The sequence below is a fragment of the Oncorhynchus clarkii genome, chromosome 19 (genome assembly GCF_045791955.1).
Source record: "Oncorhynchus clarkii lewisi isolate Uvic-CL-2024 chromosome 19, UVic_Ocla_1.0, whole genome shotgun sequence".
In the NCBI taxonomy this organism is placed as follows: Eukaryota; Metazoa; Chordata; class Actinopteri; order Salmoniformes; family Salmonidae; genus Oncorhynchus; species Oncorhynchus clarkii.
In genome coordinates, this window is record NC_092165.1 from 41,683,065 (window position 1) to 41,706,486 (window position 23,422).

The window sequence follows — 23,422 nt, forward strand, 5'->3', positions numbered from 1 at the left end:
TGTGAAATGTCAGAATAATAGTAGAGAGAATGATTTATTTCAGATTTTATTTCTTTCATCACATTCCCAGTGGGTCAGAAGTTTACATACACTCAATTAGTATTTGGTAGCATTGCCTTTAAACTGTTTAACTTGGATCAAACTTTTCGGGTAGCCTTCCACAACCTTCCCACAATAAGTTGGATGAATTTTGGCCCATTCCTCCTGACAGGGCAGGTGTAAATGAGTCCTGTCTGTAGGCCTCCTTTCTCGCACATGCTTTTTCAGTTCTGCCCACAAATCTTCTATAGGATTGAGGTCAGGGCTTTGTGACGGCCACTACAATACCTTGACTTTGTTGTCCTTAAGCCATTTTGACACAACTTTGGAAGGATGCTTGGGTCATTGTTCATTTGGAAGACCCATTTGAGACCAAGCTTTAACTTCCTGACTGATTTGTTGAGATGTTGCTTTAATACAGTGCCTTGCGAAAGTATTTGGCCCCCTTGAACTTTGCGACCTTTTGCCACATTTCAGGCTTCAAACATAAAGATATAAAACTGTATTTTTTTTGTGAAGAATCAACAACAAGTGGGACACAATCATGAAGTGGAACGACATTTATTGGATATTTCAAACTTTTTTAACAAATCAAAAACTGAAAAATTGGGCGTGCAAAATTATTCAGCCCCCTTAAGTTAATACTTTGTAGCGCCACCTTTTGCTGCGATTACAGCTGTAAGTCGCTTGGGGTATGTCTATCAGTTTTGCACATCGAGAGACTGACATTTTTTCCCATTCCTCCTTGCAAAACAGCTCGAGCTCAGTGAGGTTGGATGGAGAGCATTTGTGAACAGCAGTTTTCAGTTCTTTCCACAGATTCTCGATTGGATTCAGGTCTGGACTTTGACTTGGCCATTCTAACACCTGGATATGTTTATTTTTGAACCATTCCATTGTAGATTTTGCTTTATGTTTTGGATCATTGTCTTGTTGGAAGACAAATCTCCGTCCCAGTCTCAGGTCTTTTGCAGACTCCATCAGGTTTTCTTCCAGAATGGTCCTGTATTTGGCTCCATCCATCTTCCCATCTTCCCTGTCCCTGCTGAAGAAAAGCAGGCCCAAACCATGATGCTGCCACCACCGTGTTTGACAGTGGGGATGGTGTGTTCATGGTGATGAGCTGTGTTGCTTTTACGCCAAACATAACGTTTTGCATTGTTGCCAAAAAGTTCAATTTTGGTTTCATCTGACCAGAGCACCTTCTTCCACATGTTTGGAGTGTCTCCCAGGTGGCTTGTGGCAAACTTTAAACAACACTTTTTGTGGATATCTTTAAGAAATGGCTTTCTTCTTGCCACTTCCATAAAGGCCAGATTTGTGCAATATACGACTGATTGTTGTCCTATGGACAGAGTCTCCCACCTCAGCTGTAGATCACTCCAGTTCATCCAGAGTGATCATGGGCCTCTTGGCTGCATCTCTGATCAGTCTTCTCCTTGTATGAGCTGAAAGTTTAGAGGGACGGCCAGGTCTTGGTAGATTTGCAGTGGTCTGATACTCCTTCCATTTCAATATTATCGCTTGCACAGTGCTCCTTGGGATGTTTAAAGCTTGGGAAATCTTTTTGTATCCAAATCCGGCTTTAAACTTCTTCACAACAGTATCTCGGACCTGCCTGGTGTGTTCCTTGTTCTTCATGATGCTCTCTGCGCTTTTAACGGACCTCTGAGACTATCACAGTGCAGGTGCATTTATACGGAGACTTGATTACACACAGGTGGATTGTATTTATCATCATTAGTCATTTAGGTCAACATTGGATCATTCAGAGATCCTCACTGAACTTCTGGAGAGAGTTTGCTGCACTGAAAGTAAAGGGGCTGAATAATTTTGCACGCCCAATTTTTCAGTTTTTGATTTGTTAAAAAAGTTTGAAATATCCAATAAATGTCGTTCCACTTCATGATTGTGTCCCACTTGTTGTTGATTCTTCACAAAAAAATACAGTTTTATATCTTTATGTTTGAAGCCTGAAATGTGGCAAAAGGTTGCAAAGTTCAAGGGGGCCGAATACTTTCGCAAGGCACTGTATATCCACATAATTTTCCTCCCTCATGATGCCATCTATTTTGTAAAGTGCACCAGTCCCTCCTGCAGCAAAGCACCCCCACAACATGATGCTGACACCCCGGTGCTTCACGGTTGGGATGGTGTTCTTCGGCTTGCAAGCATCCCCCCTTTTCCTCCAAACATAACGATGGTCATTATGGCCAAACAGTTCTATTTTTGTTTCATCAGACCAGAGGACATTTCTCCAAAAAGTATGATCTTTGTCAGTTGCAAACTATAGTCTGGCTTTTTTATGGAGGTTTTGGAGCAGTGGCTTCTTCCTTACTGAGGTTATGTCAATATAGGACTCGTTTTACTGTGGATATAGATACTTTTGTACCTGTTTCCTCCAGCATCTTCACAAGGTTCTTTGCTGTTGTTCTAGGATTGATGTGCACTTTTCACACCAAACTACGTTCATATCTATTAGACAGAATGCATCTCCTCCTGAGTGGTATGACGGCTGTGTGGTCCCATGGTGTTTATACTTGTGTACTATTGTTTGTATAGATGAACGTGGTACCTTCAGGCATTTGGAAATTGCTCTTAAGGATAAACCAGACTTATTTAGGTCTACAACAGTCGTGGCTGATTAAAAAAAAAAATCCATGATGTCAAGCAAAGAGGCACTGAGTTTGAAGGTAGGCCTTGAAATACATCCACAGGTACACCTCCAATTGACTCAAATTATGTCAATTAGCCTATCAGAAGCTTCTAAAGCCATGACATCATTTTCTGGAACTTTCCAAGCTGTTTAAAGCCACAGTCAACTTAGTGTATGTAAACTTCTGACCAACTGGAATCGTGATACAGTCAATTATAAGTGAAATAATCTGTCTGTAAACAATTGTTGGAAAAATGACTTGTGTCATGCACAAAATAGATGTCCTAACCGACTTGCCAAAACTATAGTTTGTTAACAAGAAATTTGTCGAGTGGTAGAAAAACACGTTTTAATGACTCCAACCTAAGTGTATGTAAACTTCTGACTTCAACTGTACATGTTTAAGGTTTTTCCTTTATTTGTACTATTTTCTACATTGTAGAATAATAGTGAAGACATCAAAACTTTGAAATAACACATACGGAAACTTCTGACTTCAACTGTACATGCAGGTTTTAAGTAAAGTGTTATCCAAAATCCAAACTACTTTTGAGTCTGTAGATAGAAGAAATATCTCAACAGTGAGGGTACTGAGTATAGCATAGTGTGTCCGACGTATCAGAGAGCTGTACCTCTGCAGAGGTAAGACAGAGGCCAGGGATGGGCTCCAATATCAGCCAAGTCAGCACAGTGCTTTGGTTCTACAAGGGCCAGTGTGTTAACAGGAGGGATCAATTATCACAGGCCAGCATCATCTCAGCCTGTGTTGGAGCCAGGCAGTGGGGATGGATGCGGCATGACTGGGTGACTTCGGTGCTGGGTCTGATAAGACAGGGAGACGCGGTATCCCGCTAATCCCCAAAATGCTCTGAATTACTACTGAGAGGAGACGAGAGGCTGGAGGGTTTATGATGAGGCCAGAGGGAGAGAGAAGAAGTGAGAGAGAGATAGTGTGTGTGTGTGTGTGTGTGTGTGTGTGTGTGTGTGTGTGTGTGTGTGTGTGTGTGTGTGTGTGTGTGTGTGTGTGTGTGTGTGTGTGTGTGTGTGTGTGTGTGTGTGTGTGTAAAACCACTGTCTTTTAAAGTAGGGAGAGCAGCAAGACCAGCCGATGCTCCCCAGCCAAGACTTGAGTTGAGTCACATACAAGAGGAAGGGAAAATAAAGACTCACCAAGCTGTCCCTTCACTTTCTAATCTGTTCCACTCATTCAACATATTTGGCTAAAAAAATTCAATTGATTTGCTACGTTTTTTATTAGTCATGGTCAGAAATTGCTCAGGGCATCATGTCTTGTTTGTTATTTGAAAAATGAGAAACATTTGGTCTTAAAAGAAAAACGCCTCTGGCCGGGGAAATGTTTATTTCCTCTGTTCCTTGGTGAATGTGATTTGAAGCAATGCTAAACAGGTGGGAATTATTAAAGTAAGGCTGCCAATGCCACTAAAGACCATGGCAGAGCTGTCTTAATAAATAGAACAGAGGGCCAAAGTGTGTCCAGAGGAAAGAGTAGAGGCGGAAGCTCTACCTCACTATGTGCCTAACCATGGATCTGCAGAATGTCAGTCAATCAGTAATATGTACCACAGCACTTCCCTGCACCACTACTCAGGGGAAAACCTTGTAATGTAATCAACGTGGAAAGGGTGTAATTCATAATCCAGGCCAGGCAGGCAGGCACCATTCCCCCTCTCTGCCTGCCACTCATAACCACCACAGTGACTCTCAATGTCATGGCACTGAAGGCTTCACTGAGCATTATAGAAATTAATGACTTATTCTCAATTTTACAGCAATGACTGAATCTCAGTGTAAAGATACTTGCTGACGGATTGATGCCAGGGTACTATCAGAGGAGGCTTTGAAAGCACCCCTGTTTGCATGCCTCTCGTCTGCCTGTCTAAATCCTCCAAATATAAAGTTCTCCGTAAAAGCTCAGCACAGAATGTGTGTATGAATGTGCTTGAGTCTATAAGAATGTGTGTGTGTGTGCAACCTATATGACCTGATGTGTCTATCCTGCTAACACATTTGGTTCCTTGGAAGTTGTGGAAACATACGTTTTTGGTTTCCCATTGGTTCTGGGAACAAATCCATACATTTCTGACAAATAAAACAGAAAGTTTTTTAAAACATTTTGTGAATGGAATTGAACATTTAGTCTGTTCTGGGAATGTTAATTTTTAGCTGCTGGGAGGTTCTGAGAATGTTTTACTATGGTTCCCTGAGTGGCGCAGCGGTCTAAGGCACTGCATTGCAGTGCTAGCTGTGCCACTAGAGATTCTGAGTTTGAGTCCAGGCTCTGTCGAAACCCATGGGGCGGTGCACAATTGGCCCAGCGTCGTTTGGGTTAGAGGAGGTTTGGTCGGCAGTGATGTCCTTGTCCCATCGCACACTAGCGACTCCTGTGGAGGGCCGGGCGCAGTATACACTGACACGGTCGCCAGGTGTACGGTGTTTCCTCCGACAAATTGGTGCGGCTGGCTTCTGGGTTGTGGGCATTGTGTCAAGAAGCAGTGCGGCTTGGTTGGGTTGTGTTTCGGAGGACGCATGGCTCTCGACCTTCGCCTCTCCAGAGTCTGTACGGGAGTTGCAGCCCCGTACAGGTCTTGAGACAAGACTGTAACTACCAATTGGATACCATGAAATTGGGACAAAAAAGGGGTAAAAAAATAAAATAAAAAACTTACACTAAATGTTTCAATAAGACTTTTAATAACACTGCTAGCTTAGTTTGGGTTAACTGTTTTGAGTTATAACCACAGATAGCAAATGAATTTCCATGTGTCCTAAGTCATTAATCATACAAACAATGTGGCATGATGTCAATGAGATTTGAACCTATGATCTTCTGTTCTTTATCCATGGAATTAGTCCACTGCACCACCAGGATGGAGTGAGCTTGCCCTGTTTTTTTTAACTCTTACAAAGCTGTTCATTTTAGTCTATTCAAAGGAAAGAAGCACTCATTAAGATCAGGTGTGGCCAATTAGTGGGCGTGGCAAACACACCTGATAACGCTTAATAAGATAGATGATAACAGAGTTTTGTTGATTCTGAGAACGGAATGTATATGTTCTCAATAACATTCTTAGAACGTTCTTTGAACGTTAGTAATGTTTTTTTGTCTTTTTTATGGAAAGTTTTCTTAATGTTCTGAAAACATGACTTTAAATAGAACCACGAGGAAACTTGGTGGAAATGTTATGCTGAAGTATTGAAATTCCCACAGGAGGATGTATAACGTTCTCTGAGCTATTTGAGAACCTTCGCAATGCCAAGCCTGTTGGAGAACATTCCTAGAACATTACCAAAAATACAATTAAATTTAACCATGTTTGAACTTTTAGGAAACGTTCTGATAATGTAATGAAATACCCAACAAAAATTACGTTATTTTGTCAAATTCCTTAAATGTGCTGCGAATTTTCCAAAGCCAAGCAACAATTCTGCACCATTCCCAGAAAGTTGTGGGAAGGTTGTACAGTATGCAAAATAAACATAGGACAACCATGATCTCACCAAGCTCTAAGAAACATGGTTCTCAGAATGTTATGTGTTAGCTGGGTATCACCTAATAGTGATAGACATACGTGAAGGAGCTGCTTAATCAGGTATAGAGGCAAACTAATCATCTATCAACAAGACGTGTGCGTGTCTGCAAGTCCCAGGCACAGGGCTGCCAAGCAAGATCACAGTCAAAGCCAAATCAAATGACCTACTGATCGCAACATGATTTTAGCTAATGGTGGATCCTCTTGCTTCCCTCTTTTCTTTTGTGTTGAGGTGGAAGCGGCAGACGTAGTCCCAGAAATGATGTTTTCCTGGGATTGTAGTGAGGGGATTATTGGGGCTAAATCTCCTGGATGCATTGAGTGCTATAATCGCTGAGTGAGCACAGGGCTGCAGAGCAGATGTCACACGGTCCGCAGGGTAAAGGCTTGGGAATTATGTGGGATGATTGCTGGATTGCCTTGGCATCAGGAGATAGAGCGGGAGACAGACAAAGAGAGAGATTTAGAGAGAGAGGATTGCTTCGCTGCATAGGGGTTCTGGCGCAGGGTTGTGGGAGAGGGGTATATTATCACGAGGGGTGGGGGTGGGAGCACCTTCACATTACAGATAAGGTAGACAAATGCATATTATTCCAATGATAAACACATACTCAATTAAATGGAAAAGATATCATGAAAGCAGAAGTTCCCTGTAATATGATACTTATCTAAAGACAACAATTTGGTCTAAATTCCGTTTGGGGAAATAACATCCTCCATGAATCTAATACAGAGCACCAAGGCTTTGCAGAGATATGGGTGCTTTTTTATATAAGATCTGCTTGATGAAAAAAGTTGAAAAATAAGTATTCTTTAAACAGGATTGAGTGCAGCAGGAACACTAACCACGTTTTCATTGACAGTTTTTATGAGAGTAAAGATATATCGTCCATTTTTTTAAATCACGACAGGTGTAATGGAAACAGGAAGTTTCAGTACAATTTTATACATCTCGACCAATCATTTGTTCGTTCAACATGGTGGGATCATTTAGTGCTGGTAAAATTAATAATGCAAGAAATGGCGGTGGAAACATTGTCGTGACTTTACTTTCATTAATCTGATGACTGTTATTTATTGACTCAGTTAACTATGTTTAATTGTTACCCAATTAAATTAATAATGTAACAATTAACTAATTAGGAATTTGGGGCACCACGAGAGCGGTTGTTTAAAGAGTTACCATCTCACGAATTAAACTCTAAAAGGTCTTTACCTAAAACAGTCAACATTTTAATCATAGCCTCTTATCATATCATCATTCTGAACAGTCTTAACCTCCTATATCTGCAAAAAACCCAGCCTTACTCATGATTCAGTACAACAGAAATTGGTTTAATTATTGATTCATTAGCTAACTAAATGATAACACAAGATAAACATACACACTTACTACATTAGGAAAATGTCCCTAGCAGACTGACACAACATATGGCGGCTTGTTACAAAGAAGATGAAGAGGGAAGGAGAGAGAGAAAGAGACAGTTATCATTGATACATTTTAGGAACTACTACTACAGTAATTATATACTTTGCACACAAACCTCCGCCCGTTTGGAGTAAGAAATCATTAATGTATTTACGTGTGAATGCCTTCGTTGAACATTTTTTTCTCTGTCAGAACTAGGCCATCTTAGGAAGGGTGTTGGGCCTTTTTGCGGGAAGCTTATAAGGCTCTAATTGTCCCAAAAGGGGTCCCCCACCCCCCTGGTCTAAATGTGAATGTATTTATTTGCCAATCCTTTTATGCACTCTGGTTGAAAGGGATGGTTCAGTCAGGCTGACATGCTCTCTGACCTCACTCAGAGTGTGGCTACTTACTATGCACAATTTATAGGAGACAATTTATCTCATGGCTCCTAAAATCACATTCCAATCTTAACAGAAATACTTTCATAATTGTTATATTTCATATTCAACACTTCGTACATGTAGTGTATATACTTTTCAAGTTACAGTATTTCCCTTACAACATTTTTAATGACATCACAAAAAACGGCAGATCTCCTCTTCGTCTGAAGAGATGCAGCATGGTAAGTGTCCATAACTTTAATCAAAGAAAGCACTGAACACTGAATACAAAAATAACAAAAGAAACGTGAAGAAACGAAACCGAAACAGTACCGTGTGGCGACAAACACTGACACGGAAACAAACACCCACAAACCAACAGTGAAACACAGGCTACCTAAGTATGATTCTCAATCAGAGACAACTAACGACACCTGCCTCTGATTGAGAACCATACTAGGCCGAAACAGAAACCAAACATAGAAAATCAAACATAGACTGCCCACCCCAAATCACGCCCTGACCACACCCAAAGGTGCAAAACCTGAACCTATAGGGGAGGGTCTGGTTGGGCGTCTGTCCTCGGTGGCAGCTTTGGCGCGGGACGTGGACCCCACTTCACCACAGTTTTTGTCCGCCTCCTCAACCGCCCCTGTGGCCTCTTATGAGCGACGATCCTCACCGCCGACCTCCGACTGGGGACCCTAGCCATGGGTCCCAAATGGACGGGAGATTCCGGCAGCGCCGGACAGATTGGAGACTCTGGCAGCGCTGGACAGGCGGGAGACTCCGGCAGCGCCGGACAGGGGGGAGTCTCCAACGGCGCCGGACAGGCGGGAGACTCCGGCAGCTCCAGAGTGAAGGGCGATTCTGGCATCGCCTGGCTGACTGACGGCTCTGGCAGCTCCTGGCTGGCTGACGGCTCTGGCGGATCCTGGCTGACTGACGGCTCTGGTGGCTCCTGGCTGACTGGTGGCTCTGGCGGCTCCTGGCTGGCGGCTCTGGCGGCTCCTGGCTGGCTGACGGCTCTGACGGCTCCTGGCTGACTGGCGGCTCTGGCGGCTCCTGGCTGACTGGCGGCTCTGGCAGCTCCTGGCTGACTGGCGGCTCTGGCTGGCTCCTGGCTGACTGGCGGCTCCTGGCTGACTGGCGGCTCTGGCTGCTCCTGGCTGACTGGCGGCTCTGGCGGCTCAGGACAGACTGGCGGCTCTGGCGGCTCAGGACAGACTGGCGGCTCTTGCGGCTCAGGACAGACGGGAGACTCTGGCGGCTCAGGACAGACGGGAGACTCTGGCGGCTCAGGACAGACGGGAGACTCTGGCGGCTCAGGACAGACGGGAGACTCTGGCGGCTCAGGACAGACGGGAGACTCTGGCGGCTCAGGACAGACGGGAGACTCTGGCGGCTCAGGACAGACGGGAGACTCTTGCGGCTCAGGACAGATGGGAGACTCTGGCGGCTCAGGACAGACGGGAGCACCTGTAGGCAGAAGACGGAGAGACAGCCTGGTGCAGGGGGCTGCCACCGGAGGGATGGTGCGTGGAGGTGGCACTGGGTTGACCGGACCGTGCAGGCGCACTGGAGCTCTTGAGCACCGAGCCTGCCCAACCTTACCTGGTTGAATGCTCCCGGTAGCCAGGCCAGTGCGACGAGGTGGAATAGTCCGCACTGGGCTGTGCTGGCGAACTTGACCCACCATGCGTAAGGCTGGTGCCATGTATGCCGGCCCAAGGAGAAGCACTGGAGATCAGATGCGTAAAGCCGGCTTCATGGCACCTGGCTCGATGCCCACTCTAGCCCGGCCGATACGAGGAGCTGGAATGTACCGCACCGGGCTATGATAACGCACTGGGGAGACTGTGCGCTCCACCGCATAACACGGTGCATGCCCGGTCCCTCTCTCTCTCCGGTAAGCACGGGAAGTTGCCGCAGGTCTCCTACCTGGCTTCGCCACACTCCCCGTGTGCCCCCCCAAGAAATGTTTGGGTCTGCCTCTCGGGCTTCCAGCCGCTCTGCCGTGCTAGCTCCTCATAATGCCGCCTCTCTGCTTTTGCTGCCTCCAGCTCTGCTTTGGGGCGACGATATTCCACTGGCTGTTTCCAGGGTCCTTACCGTCCAGAATCTCCTCCCAAGTCCAGTTCTCCAGGTATCGCTGCCTCTCCTGCTGCTGCTGCTGCTGCTGCTGCCTGTGACCACACTGCTTGGTCCTTGGTTGGTGGGTGTTTCTGTAATGGCAGATCTCCTCTTCATCTGAAGAGGAGTAAGGATCGGACCAAGATGCAGCGTGGTAAGTGTCCATAACTTTAATCAAAGAAAGCACTGAACACTGAATACAAAAATAACAAAAGAAACGTGAAGAAACGAAACCGAAACAGTACCGTGTGGCGACAAACACTGACACGGAAACAAACACCCACAAACCAACAGTGAAACCCAGGCTACCTAAGTATGATTCTCAATCAGAGACAACTAACGACACCTGCCTCTGATTGAGAAACATACTAGGCCGAAACAGAAACCAAACATAGAAAAACAAACATAGACTTCCCACCCCAACTCACGCCCTGACCATACTAAATAAAGACAAAACAAAGGAAATAAAAGTCAGAACGTGACATCGCCTCTGACCATTCCCCACATTCTCTGTTAGGAATATTTTTCCAGTATTCGCTTTAGAACGTGTTAAGAGTTTCGGTGGAAAAAGTCTCTGGAGATAAAGGAACATTGCTGTGTTAATTTGGAGAGGGTTGTTCTCTGAATCTCCTCTCCTTTAAATTATGACAGGGTGTGAGCTGTCAACCTCCACCAGCTCCGTCCTCCCCTCCCCTCTGTGGGTGAGAGATGATCTGGTTACTGTCATCCATTGCCAAGCTGATCTGACCCATTCGGATCCTCACAGGACAGTCATGACAATGTCTTTATGCGCAAATGTCCATATAATAACCATCATATTGAAGTAAAATTGGAGTCACGCGATGATGATATGGTGTGTGGTCCTCACACTACTACTCAGAAAAGCATGCAGTTTATTAGGCTATATGAAATAAGTTATGATGAACTTGACAGGGTGCTGAAAGTGCACGGTGATGAGCTTGATGCTCCATTCCAATAAATATCGAGGGTCTTATTCTGGTGACCGATGTCCAAACTAGCCTACCAGCACAGACTATACCCGCACTGTATCTACCAGCTGTTGGCTAGAATGCACGTGCCAAGTCCAGAGTATGCACATTTGCTATTTAACGCAACAGCTTTTGTGACAAAAGTATCGGTAGAGTTGAAAATGATCAACTTTGAACATTACATTTTTATTCGGAACATGAAAACTTAAGCGAAAATCTACATTTTGTGTTCACTACATCATCACGCACTGATTTTTATCCACAACAAGTCTGTTTGGTGGAAACACACCACTAGTGGTAAAATACACATATTATCTTTATGCAGATTGTTTTATATTCACATGAAAATCTTGCCAATTGGATGGAAACCTAGCTACTGAAAGGGTATGTCCACACTGCCAAGTATAAGAGACACTGCTGAATTCTCCTTTAAAAATACTACATTTTTCCTCCTCTGCAAACAACATCCAGGACATCTATATCAGGAGGTGTGGTAGGAAGGCACGGAAAATCGTTGAAGACTCCAACCACCCAAGCCACAGACTATTCTTTCTGCTTCCGCACGGCAAGCGGTACCGGTGCATCATGTCTGGCACAAACAGTCTCTTGAACAGATTCTATTCCCAAGCAATAAGACTCATAAATAGCTAACGACATAGCTACACGGAGTTAACCTTGTATCCTCATTGACCTTTTTTTGTCTCTATGCACACTCACATGGCCCTAGTAGCCCCCCCCCCCCCCCCCCCCACACACACACACTCACTCCATCATCTTCTCACTCACAAATAACATGCACATACATTTATACTGACTCTACACACCCACTCACTTACAAGCTTACTCTGTTTATCTTATATCCTGATGCCTAGTCACCTTACCCCTATACATATCTACCTCCATCACTCTAGTATCCCTGTCACCTTACCCCTAAACATATCTACCTCCATCACTCTAGTATCCCTGTCACCTTACCCCTAAACATATCTACCTCCATCACTCTAGTATCCCTGTCACCTTACCCCTATACATATCTACCTCCATCACTCTAGTATCCCTGTCACCTTACCCCTAAACATATCTACCTCCATCACTCTAGTATCCCTGTCACCTTACCCCTATACATATTTACCTCCATCACTCTAGTATCCCTGCCACCTTACCCCTATACATATTTACCTCCATCACTCCAGTAAAAAAAATGTTTTACATACAGTACCAGTCAAAAGTTTGGACACACCTACAGTTGAAGTCGGTTTACATTCAACTTAGCCTCACACTTTTTCCTCCAAACATAATGATGGTCATTATGGCCAAACAGGTCTATTTGTGTTTCATCAGACCAGAGGACATTTCTCCAAAAAGTATGATCTTTGTCCCCATGTGCAGTTGCAAACCGTAGTATGGCTTTTTTTGTGGCGGTTTTGGAGCAGTGGCTTCTTCCTTGCTGAGCGGCCTTTCAGGTTATATCGATATAGGACTCATTTTACTGTGGATATAGATACTTTTGTACCTGTTTCCTCCAGCATCTTCACAAGGTCCTTTGCTGTTGTTCTGGGATTGATTTGCACTTTTCGCACCAATGTATGTTCATCTCTAGGAGACAGAGCGCGTCTTCTCCTGAGCGGTATGATGGCTGTATGGTCCCATGGTGTTTATACTTCTGTACTATTGTTTGTACAGATGAACTTGGTACCTTCAGGCGTTATGAAATTGCTCCCAAGGATGAACCAGACTTGTGGAGGTCTACAATTTTTATTCTGAGGTCTTGGCTGATTTCTTTCGATTTTCCCATGATGTCAAGCAAAGAGGCACTGAGTTTGAAGGTAGGCCTTGAAATACATCCACAGGTACACCTCCAATTGACTCAAATGATGTCAATTAGCCTATCCGAAACTTCTAAAGCCATGACATCATTTTCTGAAATTTTCCAAGCTGTTTAAAGGTACAGTCAACTTAATGTATGTAAACTTCTGACCCACTGGAATTGTGATACAGTGAGTTATAAGTGAAATAATCTGTATGTAAACAATTGTTGGAAAAATGACTTGTGTCATGCACAAAGTAGATGTCCTAACCAACTTGCCAAAACTATAGTTTGTTAAACAAGAAATTTGTCGAGTGGTAGAAAAACAAGTTTTAATGACTCCAACCTAAGTGTATGTAAACTTCTGACTTCAACTGTACTCATTTAAGGTTTTTCTGTTATTTTTACTATTTTCTACATTGTAGAATAATAGTGAAGACATCAAAACTATGAAATAACACATATGGAATCATGTAGTAACCATAAAAGTGTTAAACAAATGAAAAAATATTTTATATTTTAGATACTGCAAAGTAGTCACCCTTTGCCTCGATGGCACATTTGCACACTCTTGGCATTCTCTCAACCAGCTTCATGAGGAATTATTTTCCAACAGTCTTGGATGAGTTCCCACATATGTTGAGCACTTATTGGTTGCTTTTCCTTCACTCTGCGGTTCAACTCATCCCAAACCATTTCAATTGGGTTGAGGTTGGGTGATTGTGGAGGCCAGGTCATCTGATGCAGAACTCCATCATTCTCCTTCTTGGTCAAATAGCCCTTACACATCCTGGAGGTGTGTTAGGTCATTGTCGTGTTGAAAAACACATGATAGTCCCACTAAGCGCAAACCAGATGGGATGGCGTATTGCTGCAGAATGCTGTGGTAGCCATGCTGGTTAAGTGTGCCTTGAATTCTAAATAAATCACTGACAGTTTCATCAGAAAAACACCCCCACAACATCACACTTCCTCCTCCATGCTTGACGTGGGAACCACACATGCAGAGATCATCCGTTCATGTACTCTGCTTCTCACAAAGACACAGCGTTTGGAATCAAAAATCTCAGATTTGGCTCATCAGACCAAAGCACAGATTTCCACCGATCTAATGTCCATTGCTTGTGTTTCTTGGCCCAAGCAAGTCTCTTCTTATTATTGGACTCTATGAAGCATTTATTTGGGCTGCAATTGCTGAGGCTGGAACTCTAGTGAAGTAATCCTCTGCTGTAGAGGTAACTCTGGGTCTTCCTTTCCTGTGGCGGTCCTCATGAGAGCCAGTTTCATCATAGTGCTTGTTGGTTTTTGCAACTACACTTGAAGAAACTTTAAAAGTTCTTGAAATTTTCCACATTGACTGACCTTCATGTCTTAAAGTAATGATTGACTGTCATTTATCTTTGCTTATTTGAGCTGTTGCCATAATATGGACATGGTCTTTCACCAAATAGGGCTATCTTCAGTATACCACCCATACTTTGTCACAACGCAACTGATTGGCTCTAACACATGAAGAATTAAACAAATTCCACAAATTAACGTTTAAGAAGGCGCACCTGTTAATTAAAATGGATTCCTGGCAACTACCTCATGAAGTTAGTTGAGAGAATGCCAAGAGAGTGCAAAGCTGTCATCAAGGCAAAGGGTAGCTACTTTGAAGAGCCTTAAATATAAAATTACGCTTTTTTGTTAACTACATGATTCCATATGTGTTATTTCATAGTTTTGATGTCTTCACCATTATTTTACAATGTAGAAAATAGTAAAAATAAAGAAAAACCCTTTAATGAGTAGCTGTGTCCAAACTTTTGACCGGTACTGTATATCTCTTGTAAGGCTTTGATATTATCACTGCGATAAAGCAAAGAAGGCCAAGAGGAAAGGAGCGCATTTCCATTAAATTCTCTACAGAACTTTCTGAAACATTATGGTAACCAGACACAAGACATCATACCTTTTCAAAAGAATAGTCTATGATGGACACCATATCTGTGCGTGCTAAACATCCAACATATTGTAGATTCTAACACACTTTGATAGCTTGAGGGCCTTCAGTAAGCTAGTTTTGTAAGGTATGAACTTGATTTAAACTGTACCTTGATATGTTTGACACCACAGCTAACAAGCTTGCTTGGCTGGTACAAGTCCCAGGATATGTCAAATATCTGTCGAAAAGATCACATAGTAAGTTTAACTTTGTACAATTAAATGCATAACATACGGTGCAACAAATACTTTACAATATCCGAATGTCATCTTCAATTAGCATCATTGTACAAGATCTAACACAAACACTTCAGGTGTGTTAGTGTGTGTAGGGATGTATCTTTGCGTATGTTGGCTGAATAAAAAGACAGCTGCATACATTTAATCTTTTGAACATTTGATTTCATTAGCTTAGTGTCTCCTCAGCCATTGTCGGGAATGCTAATGATCAATCAGGCCTAACTTGTTTATGTGCGTCTCCTTTGGGCTCATCCTCCTTCCTGCTCCATCCTTGCGGCATTTCTAGCTACAGTAATTGAGGAGATCGATCTGGGCTTGGTAGCCTGAGACAGAGAGGGGAGGATGGTGTTTTATAGTTACCCTGTCAGTGTGGCCAGGAGCTGCTGCTAGCACCTTGCCCCTCCTCCAGTCCCACACACAGATTGTGTTTTTGGAGTCCAGACCCACTGACACCAAACACTGCAAAGGAAAAAGCATTTTATGAAAGAATGTATGGTACAGACCACAGCCTACTCTAAACAACACTATTTTACTTGACACTCATATGACTCATGACTACAATAAAATAAAATATAACATTGGCTGTATACAGTAAAGGTTTCCATGCCTCTGGCTCTGGATAGGAGCTCATCTGTATGATTCTGCTGGAAGAGGCTCCTATAGCCCAGTGAGTAGGCAGCAGCAGCATCTCTACTCTGCTGCACCTTGGTCTGTTTGGTGGTGGGAGGAAACTTTGATCTGCCAATTAATCAACGTTTGGGCAAGTCCACATGAGGGGATGAGAAGTGTTTGAGAATACTGTATTTTAATGAAGGGTAAATCTTCACCCCATGATGAAACCTTGTGAAACTGTGGGTATTCATTCAGCAAAGAAGGGTGAGATTATCTGGATCAAAAAGTTTGCATGTGTCACACCCTAATCTGTTTCACCTGTCTTGTATTTGTCTCCACCCCCCACCAAGTGTCTCCTATTTTCCCCATTATCCTGTGTATTTACACCTGCGTTTTCTGTCTGTCACCAGTTTGTCTTGTTTTGTCAGGTCTTACCAGCGTGTTTCTTCATTTCTCTAGGTCTTGTTTTCTAGTCTTCCCGGTTACGACCTTTCTGCTTGCCCTGACCCTGAGCCTGCCTGACGTTTTGTCCTTTTTTTTGACTCTGCCTACGAACCTCTGCCTGCCCTCAACCTGCATTTTTGCCTGCCCCATTTGATATAATAAATATTCTGAGTACCGAACCAGCCGCCTCCTGTGTCTGCATCTGGGTCATAACCTGAGTCGTGATGGTATGAACTGACCATGACTAACCCAGCAGACTTCGACTAGCTCCGCAACACTGTCTGCCTGCAAGGAGCCACCATTGGAAGACACGAGGAGCTACTTCAGAACCTTTTGGAAAGACTCCATTCCTTGGTGGAACGCCATAACCAGGGTTTCAAGTCATTACTGGAGTAATTCTGCAGACTATCAATCTAGCAAGCCACAACAGAAACCTCCCGGACACTCAGTAACACTGCTACCAGCGGTGCTTTTCCCCAGCCTAACCCAGCTTCCAGAAGAACTCTGCATACCACGTTCGGAGCGCTATGTTGGGGATCCTGGGACCTGCCGGGCGCATCTCTCCCAGCGCTCCCTCATCTTTGAGCTGCAGCCCTCTTCATTTCCTTAAGACCGTTCAAAGATAGAGTATCTCATAATGCTGATGTCTGGAAGGGAGCAACAATCCGCCGTTTGCATTCGTCTGGAGGATTTCGTAGCGGAGGTGAGAAAGGTGTTAGATTATCCGGTGTCTGGGATAGAGGCAGCTCGGAAGCTACTTCAACTATGTCAAGACTTCTGTAGTGTGGCAGACTACGCAGTAGACTTTTGCACGTTGGATGCCAAGAGTGCCTGGAACCCGGATTCCCTGGTCGGCACCTTCCTTCATGTATTATCGGAAGAAATTAAAGATTGCAGTTCTGGAGTTATGCATGGACCTCGACTCCCTCATAGCCTTGACCATGAGGATCGATGGGCGCCTACGGGAACGCAGGAGGGAGAGGAGGTCTGTTCTCGGTCACACTCGCCCGTCCACGGTTTCTCCCTTGCCTCCAAACAACCCTGGAAGTCCTCGACTCCTGCATTCCTGAGAGAATCTGAAGTCACCCGAGTTCCCTCTGGAATCATCGGGGACTGGTGACTCGTCTCTTCCAGAGCCCATGCAGCTGGGCAGGGCTAGATTTTCTCCTAATGAACATTTACGCAGGCTGAGCTCCAACAGTTGCTTGTATTGTGGTATTACAGCACATTATATATCCACCTGTCCAGTAAAGGAACAGGCTCATCAGTAGGTACAAGTATGCTGGTGAACAATACTGGGAGTCTCCAAACTCCTATTACTCATACTCCTCTTCATGCTATCCTGCTAAATATCTCCGGGTGCTCATTGACTCTGGGGCTGATGAGAGCTTCATGGACGCTACCCTGGTATCTGAGCTGGGTATCTCCACATAACCCCCTTCTATTCCCATGGACGCCAGAGCATTGAACGGACGCTCCATTGGCAGAGGCACTCACAGTACGGTTCCCATTAACCTGCGTGTGTCGGTCAATCACAGTGAGTCCATACAGTTTCTACTAATTGAATCTCCTCATGTTCCTGTGGTTTTGGGATTTTCATGGCTCCAGAGGCACAACCCCTTGATCAACTGGGCTACTAGTTCTATCCTGGGTTGGTGCCAGTTCTGCCATGCACACTGCCTTAAGGCGGCACAGCTTGCCCAGGGACGTCCTCCTGCAGGCTTGGGAAAAGCCTTGGATCTCTACGCTGTTCCCGCAGAGTACCAGGACCTTCGGGAGGTTTTCTACAAGACTCACGCCACATCACTTCCGCTGCATCGTCCCTATGATTGCGCCATTGATCTCCTCCTGGGCACCACACTGCCTCGGGGGGGCGGCTTTATTCCCTGTCTGGGAATAAGGCCATAGAGAACTACATTTGAGGACTCAGGCTGCAGGGTTCTTCTTTGTGGAAAAAAGGACTAAACCCTGTATCGACTATCGGGGCCTCAATGACATCACGGTAAAAAAAATCTACCACTCCTCTCTTCAGCATTCAAGCCTCTCCAGGGGGTGAACATCTTTTTGATGTTGGACCTTTGGAATGCCTACCACCTAGTTTGGATACGGGAAGAGACGAGTGGAAGACAGCCTTCAACACTACGTGAATCTGGTTATGCTGTTCAGACTAACCAACGCTCCGTAGTGTTCGAGGCCATGGTCAGCGCTGTGCTCCGTGACATTTTAAACCGGTTTGTGTTTGTCTACCTCAACATCCTTGTCTTTTCCTGTTCAGCTCAAGAACATGTCCTCCACATCCAACACGTCCTCCAGCACTTCCTGGGGGAATCAGCTGTTTGTCAAAGCATTGAAATGTGAATTCCATTGTTCCATTTACTCCTTTTTGGGATACGTCATCGCTGCAGGGAACGCTCAGATGGATCCTGACAAAGGTGAGAGCGGTGGAAGATTGGCTGAGTCATGATAGCATGAAGCAATTGACAAATGATTCAGAAGGGCTGTTTAAGCATTGTGGATACAGCAGGGATCTTACTTCTGTTTGTTATCAAATAAATGGTTGGCCGCACAGCCCACGAGTAGTATACGGCCCGCAAAATAGTTTACAAAGTTGATATCTTTTCTAAAGGTAGCTCCGATAATATGAGTCATAACTTTCTAACGGTTTGACCTAGAGGCAATCTTTTTGCATGGTGCAACGATGACACGATCACAGAGCTGTGCTCTCTTCAGAGTATATATATATAATATAATATATTATGATAGGCTCTCCAGTGAAGAGGAAGTTCAGTAAATATTGTAGGACAGTGGAATGTTGATAAAACTGCTTCTTTATTGTTGAAAGTAAAAATGCATTACGGCCCTTATCAGGGGTTTATTGCTTGGTCTTTGTGGGTTAGCTCAAAGGGTTTATTGTTTGGTCTTTGTGGGTTAGCTCAAAGGGTTTATTGCTTGGTCTTTGTGGGTTAGCTCAAAGGGTTTATTGCTTGGTCTTTGTGGGTTAGCTCAAAGGGTTTACAGATTGACAAATGAAGGAAGCTTTTATACACTGAGTATACAAAAAATTAGGAACACCTGCTCTTTCCATGACATCAAGGGGGTACAGGGGGTACTGGTACAGAGTCAAAGCTGTTAAGAAGCCTTTTGGACCTAGACTTGGCACTCCGGTACCGGCTGCCGTGCGATAGCAGACAGAACAGTCTATGACTAGGGTGGCTGGAGTCTTTCTGACAATTTTTAGGGCCTTCCCCTGACATTGCCTGGTGTAGGTCCTGGAGGGCCTTACATCTAGGATTAACCTAGACTGACCAGGTGAATCCTTTTGAAAGCTATGGTCCCGTATATTGATGTCACTTGTTAAATCCACTTCAATCAGTGTAGATGAAGGGGAAAAGACAAGTTAAAGAAAGATTTTTAATCCTTGAGACATGGATTGTGTGTGTGTGCTATTCAGAGGGTGAAGGGGCAAAACAAAATATTTAAGTGCCTATGAACAGGGTATGATAGTGGGTGTCAGGCGCAGCGGATTGAGTGTGTCAAAAACTGCAATGCTGATGGGGATTTCACTCTCAACAGTTTCCTGTGTGCATCAAGAATGGTCCACCACTCAAAGGACATCCAGCCAACTTGACACAACTGTGGGAAGCTTTGGAGTCAACATGGTCCAGCATCCCTGTGGAACACTTTCCACACCTTGTAGAGTCCATAACCCGATGAATTGAGGCTGTTCTGAGGGCAAAAGGGGGTGAACTGAATATTAGGAAGGTGGTGTCCCTACTGTTTTGTACACTCAGTGTATATTCCTACTGTGATTAATCACTGAACCCTTAGAGACCATTTTGAAACAAATCCTTAAAATGTAAAAATGTTTTTATTTGCATTGGATAAGAAATAAGTGCTTTTATCAATGTCAACTGTCCTCAGAAGTTTCTTCACTGTCATCTGGAAGGGGCCATTTTAATTTTTTCGAACTTTTATTTAACTAGGTAAGTCAGTTAAGAACAATTTCTTACCCCGGCCAAACCCAGACGACGCTGGGCCAATTGTGCGCCGCTCTATGGGACTCCCAATCACGGCTGGATGTGATAAGGCCTGGAATCGAACCAGGAACTATAATAACACCTCTTGCACTGAGATGCAATGTCTTAGACCGCTGAGCCACTTGGGAACATAACACAGTCCAGACAATGTTGACATGACCAGATCCGTAGAGAGGACAGAGAGAGATCAGGAGACCCAGTGAACACAGAGGCATTCAGAGCCAGAGCCTGTTATAGTTTTAGACTGTCACATCCTATCTCAATCCCCAGACGACTCTATCCAACCAGGAAAATGCATGGACTAATTTCCATGGTGTAGCTCTGTAAACAGTGGAGGTAGAACTGCTCTGAGGGGCCCTATGGGAGACTCAGAGGGGCTCACCAAGATAAAACTGAGTGCTTGATCCATGAAATACAGATTTTTTTAAATGCAACAAATACTAGACAGCAAACGACTGTAAATAAACCCTGAAAAGTATTCCTCTGTGGAGAGTTGGCAACAAGCTAACATTTCAGTGGAAGGAGTATACATGAAGTTATAACACCTATCAATAATGCCTCATGCAAATTATACTTGTTCCTCCTATACTGTAAGTAACTTATATGAAAATGCAATGGGTGGGGGGTGCAGAATGTTAAATATGGCATGAAGAGCTGAAATACATTAGCAATAGTTTGCACAGAGAAAACAACACCATAAGTAACGATACACTCTTCTACTGTAGTACACTGCTACTCCAGTCATCAAAGCTCTGGCCCCTGTACTGTTTGTGTTGCTCACCGTAACTTCACAACATGCTGCCAAACTCTGTGAGTCAGTGGATGAAAGAGATTCCAGCTGACTCTTAACGTTAAACCTCTCTCTCACACTCTCTCTGTCGCTGTATAGCCTTCCTGCTAAAACCACTGGAGTAATCACAGATGTGTCATTTAGAAACGCAACCCAGTGGGCGAGCCGAGCAGGAGTGCCACTGCCATGCCAGAGCAGAGGAGGTGCTAACAGTCATGTAGCTGCTATATTCATTTCTTACTGAACTATTCATGTTAATCTAATCATCTGCAATTATCCTGAGTCTTTCCCCCCTACATCTGTCACTTGATGTAGTACAATAATACGGAAATCTAGCAAAGTAGATTTCCGTATTTTGTATGAGCACACAGCATGGATACGCATAAGGAAGTGTTGTCTCATAACTGTACCTGTCCATCGAGGTCGAAGGCCAGGCAGGCGATGCCGTGTGTGTGCGTGTCCTTGAGGATAGACACGGTCTGTACGGTGTAGGAATCCCACACACAGATGTAAGGCTCCTTGCCCACCTGTCCCGTGGCTACCAGCACACGCTCCGGATGCAGAGCTAAACTGTAAGGAGAGAGAGAGATAGTCAGAAAAATAAAGAGGCAGAGAGAGAGAGAAGGGGGAAGAGAGAGACAGAACCCAGAGAACACAGCTGCACATTCTCTTTTAGAAACCAATGAGTCTATATTCTATAGACCTAATGATCAGTGATTATCCCTCTCACGGCAAGCCTGGGTGTGGACAGAGCAGAGGAAGGCCTGGCGTTATCAGAGAGCGGAAGCTATTAGGCTGAGCTGCCATGTTGGATCTGTGACAGGCCAAGGCAGGAACATGGTGAATCAGAGGGGCAGCTTTACCCCCCGGAGGTGCAAGTGTTCTAATTAACCCCTTCATGCTCAGATCACTCACAATGTCATCCTTAATCTTTGGATGTTTTACACTCCAGGGCATGGCAGGAAATAGCCTACCCACTGCCCTATTTCAGGATTTATCATCCTCTGACCCTAGCCGTTTGCCCCTTCACCTGTAAGTCGCTCTGGATAAGAGTGTCTGCCAAATTACTAAAATGTAATACTCACCTGCCCAACTGCTCCTTACCTCTCCCTCCCCTTGCCACTCTCTGCTCCCTCCACTTTCCCCCTCCACCCTCCATCGTGGCACGCTCCACATCTGAGCAACAGCCTGCCGTCTGATGTATGTAGCATCCCCCTTGTAGCAGCCGCCAGTCACGTTCTAGGCAGGGCTGAATGATTCACTGGGCAATTCTTCCCCTTGCCTTGTCCTGTTATATATTTCATGGTGCGATGTAGCTCCCTACATTATAATCAGGGCTCCTGTTTTGCCAACTGCACTCAACAACTTCTAATCCTGTATCTTTGTATTCAGATAGCAGGCCAGAGATCTACCGCACCAGCATGCTGCTGACTTCCGTCAGCTCAGAGGGGGGAGGCGCCAGGCGGTTCTCGTTTTTCTCGGGTTTCTCTGTGTCAGGAGATTATTTTTCATATGTTATTGTGACACTCAATTTGCATTTGAAATGTGCTCCTGCGACTATTCTGCTCGCTCTGTCACAGCTCTGGAAATCAGTGATGGTCGGTACTTTTTTTTCATGAGCCTGGCCTTATTTCTATTACAGCATATTGGATGACTGTCATTCATATTCCATTCACCCACTTCAATGTAACAGCGACAGGTTTAGGCTACTACATGATACTCAATTTTCCCTACACCCATCATGCGGTTGCTACAACCTAGCCTATGAATGAACGTTTACAATGTAGGTGCACACAGGTCGAGAGAAAATGTTGTGTGACACATTCAATACCGACTTGCACACTCTTGCCTGCATCTTGCTGATCTAGGGTGTAATCATTAGTCCAACAGTTGCAAACGAGAGTTTCTATTGGATCCCGAAGAGCGCAGCAGTCTACGGCACTGCGTCTCAGTGCTAGAGGGATCATTTCAGACCCTGGTTTGATTGCAGGCTGTATCACAACCGACCGTGATTGGGCGGCGCACAATTGGCCCAGCATCATCTGGGTTAGGGTTTGGCCGAGGTAGGCCTTCATTGTAAATAAGAATTCATTTTTAACTGATTTGAGTAGTTCAATCAAATTAAATAGATGTTTATCCCCGTTCCGTTTGCTTCCGTTTAAGAACATTTTTTCAACAGAATCGGCGGAAATGATCAACCGTAAACCCAGTTCACTTTCATAGCAGCTACATTGTATTCCTTCTCGCATCTACACATTCTCCTCCTCTCACCTTTTCCCTTCGCTTGTGAATTTCAATGCACAACACATCAGCTGTATGTGACCAGGCAAAAAACCTTTCCAAGCCA

At 44.4% G+C, this 23,422-nt stretch overlaps 1 protein-coding gene across 1 annotated transcript in view; it reads right to left on the bottom strand.

Annotated features, from left to right (window-relative positions):
- Positions 1 to 23,422, bottom strand: part of LOC139375214 (EMAP like 5) — a 76,417-nt gene that overhangs the window by 30,713 nt on the left and 22,282 nt on the right. Inside the window, exons 2-4 of the mRNA XM_071116804.1 lie at positions 21,486 to 21,645; positions 15,553 to 15,651; positions 15,063 to 15,131 (exon numbers count right to left, since the gene is read on the bottom strand). Of these exons, the coding sequence (XP_070972905.1) occupies positions 15,063 to 15,131; positions 15,553 to 15,651; positions 21,486 to 21,645 (328 nt within the window). The remainder of the gene's footprint in view (positions 1 to 15,062; positions 15,132 to 15,552; positions 15,652 to 21,485; positions 21,646 to 23,422) is intronic.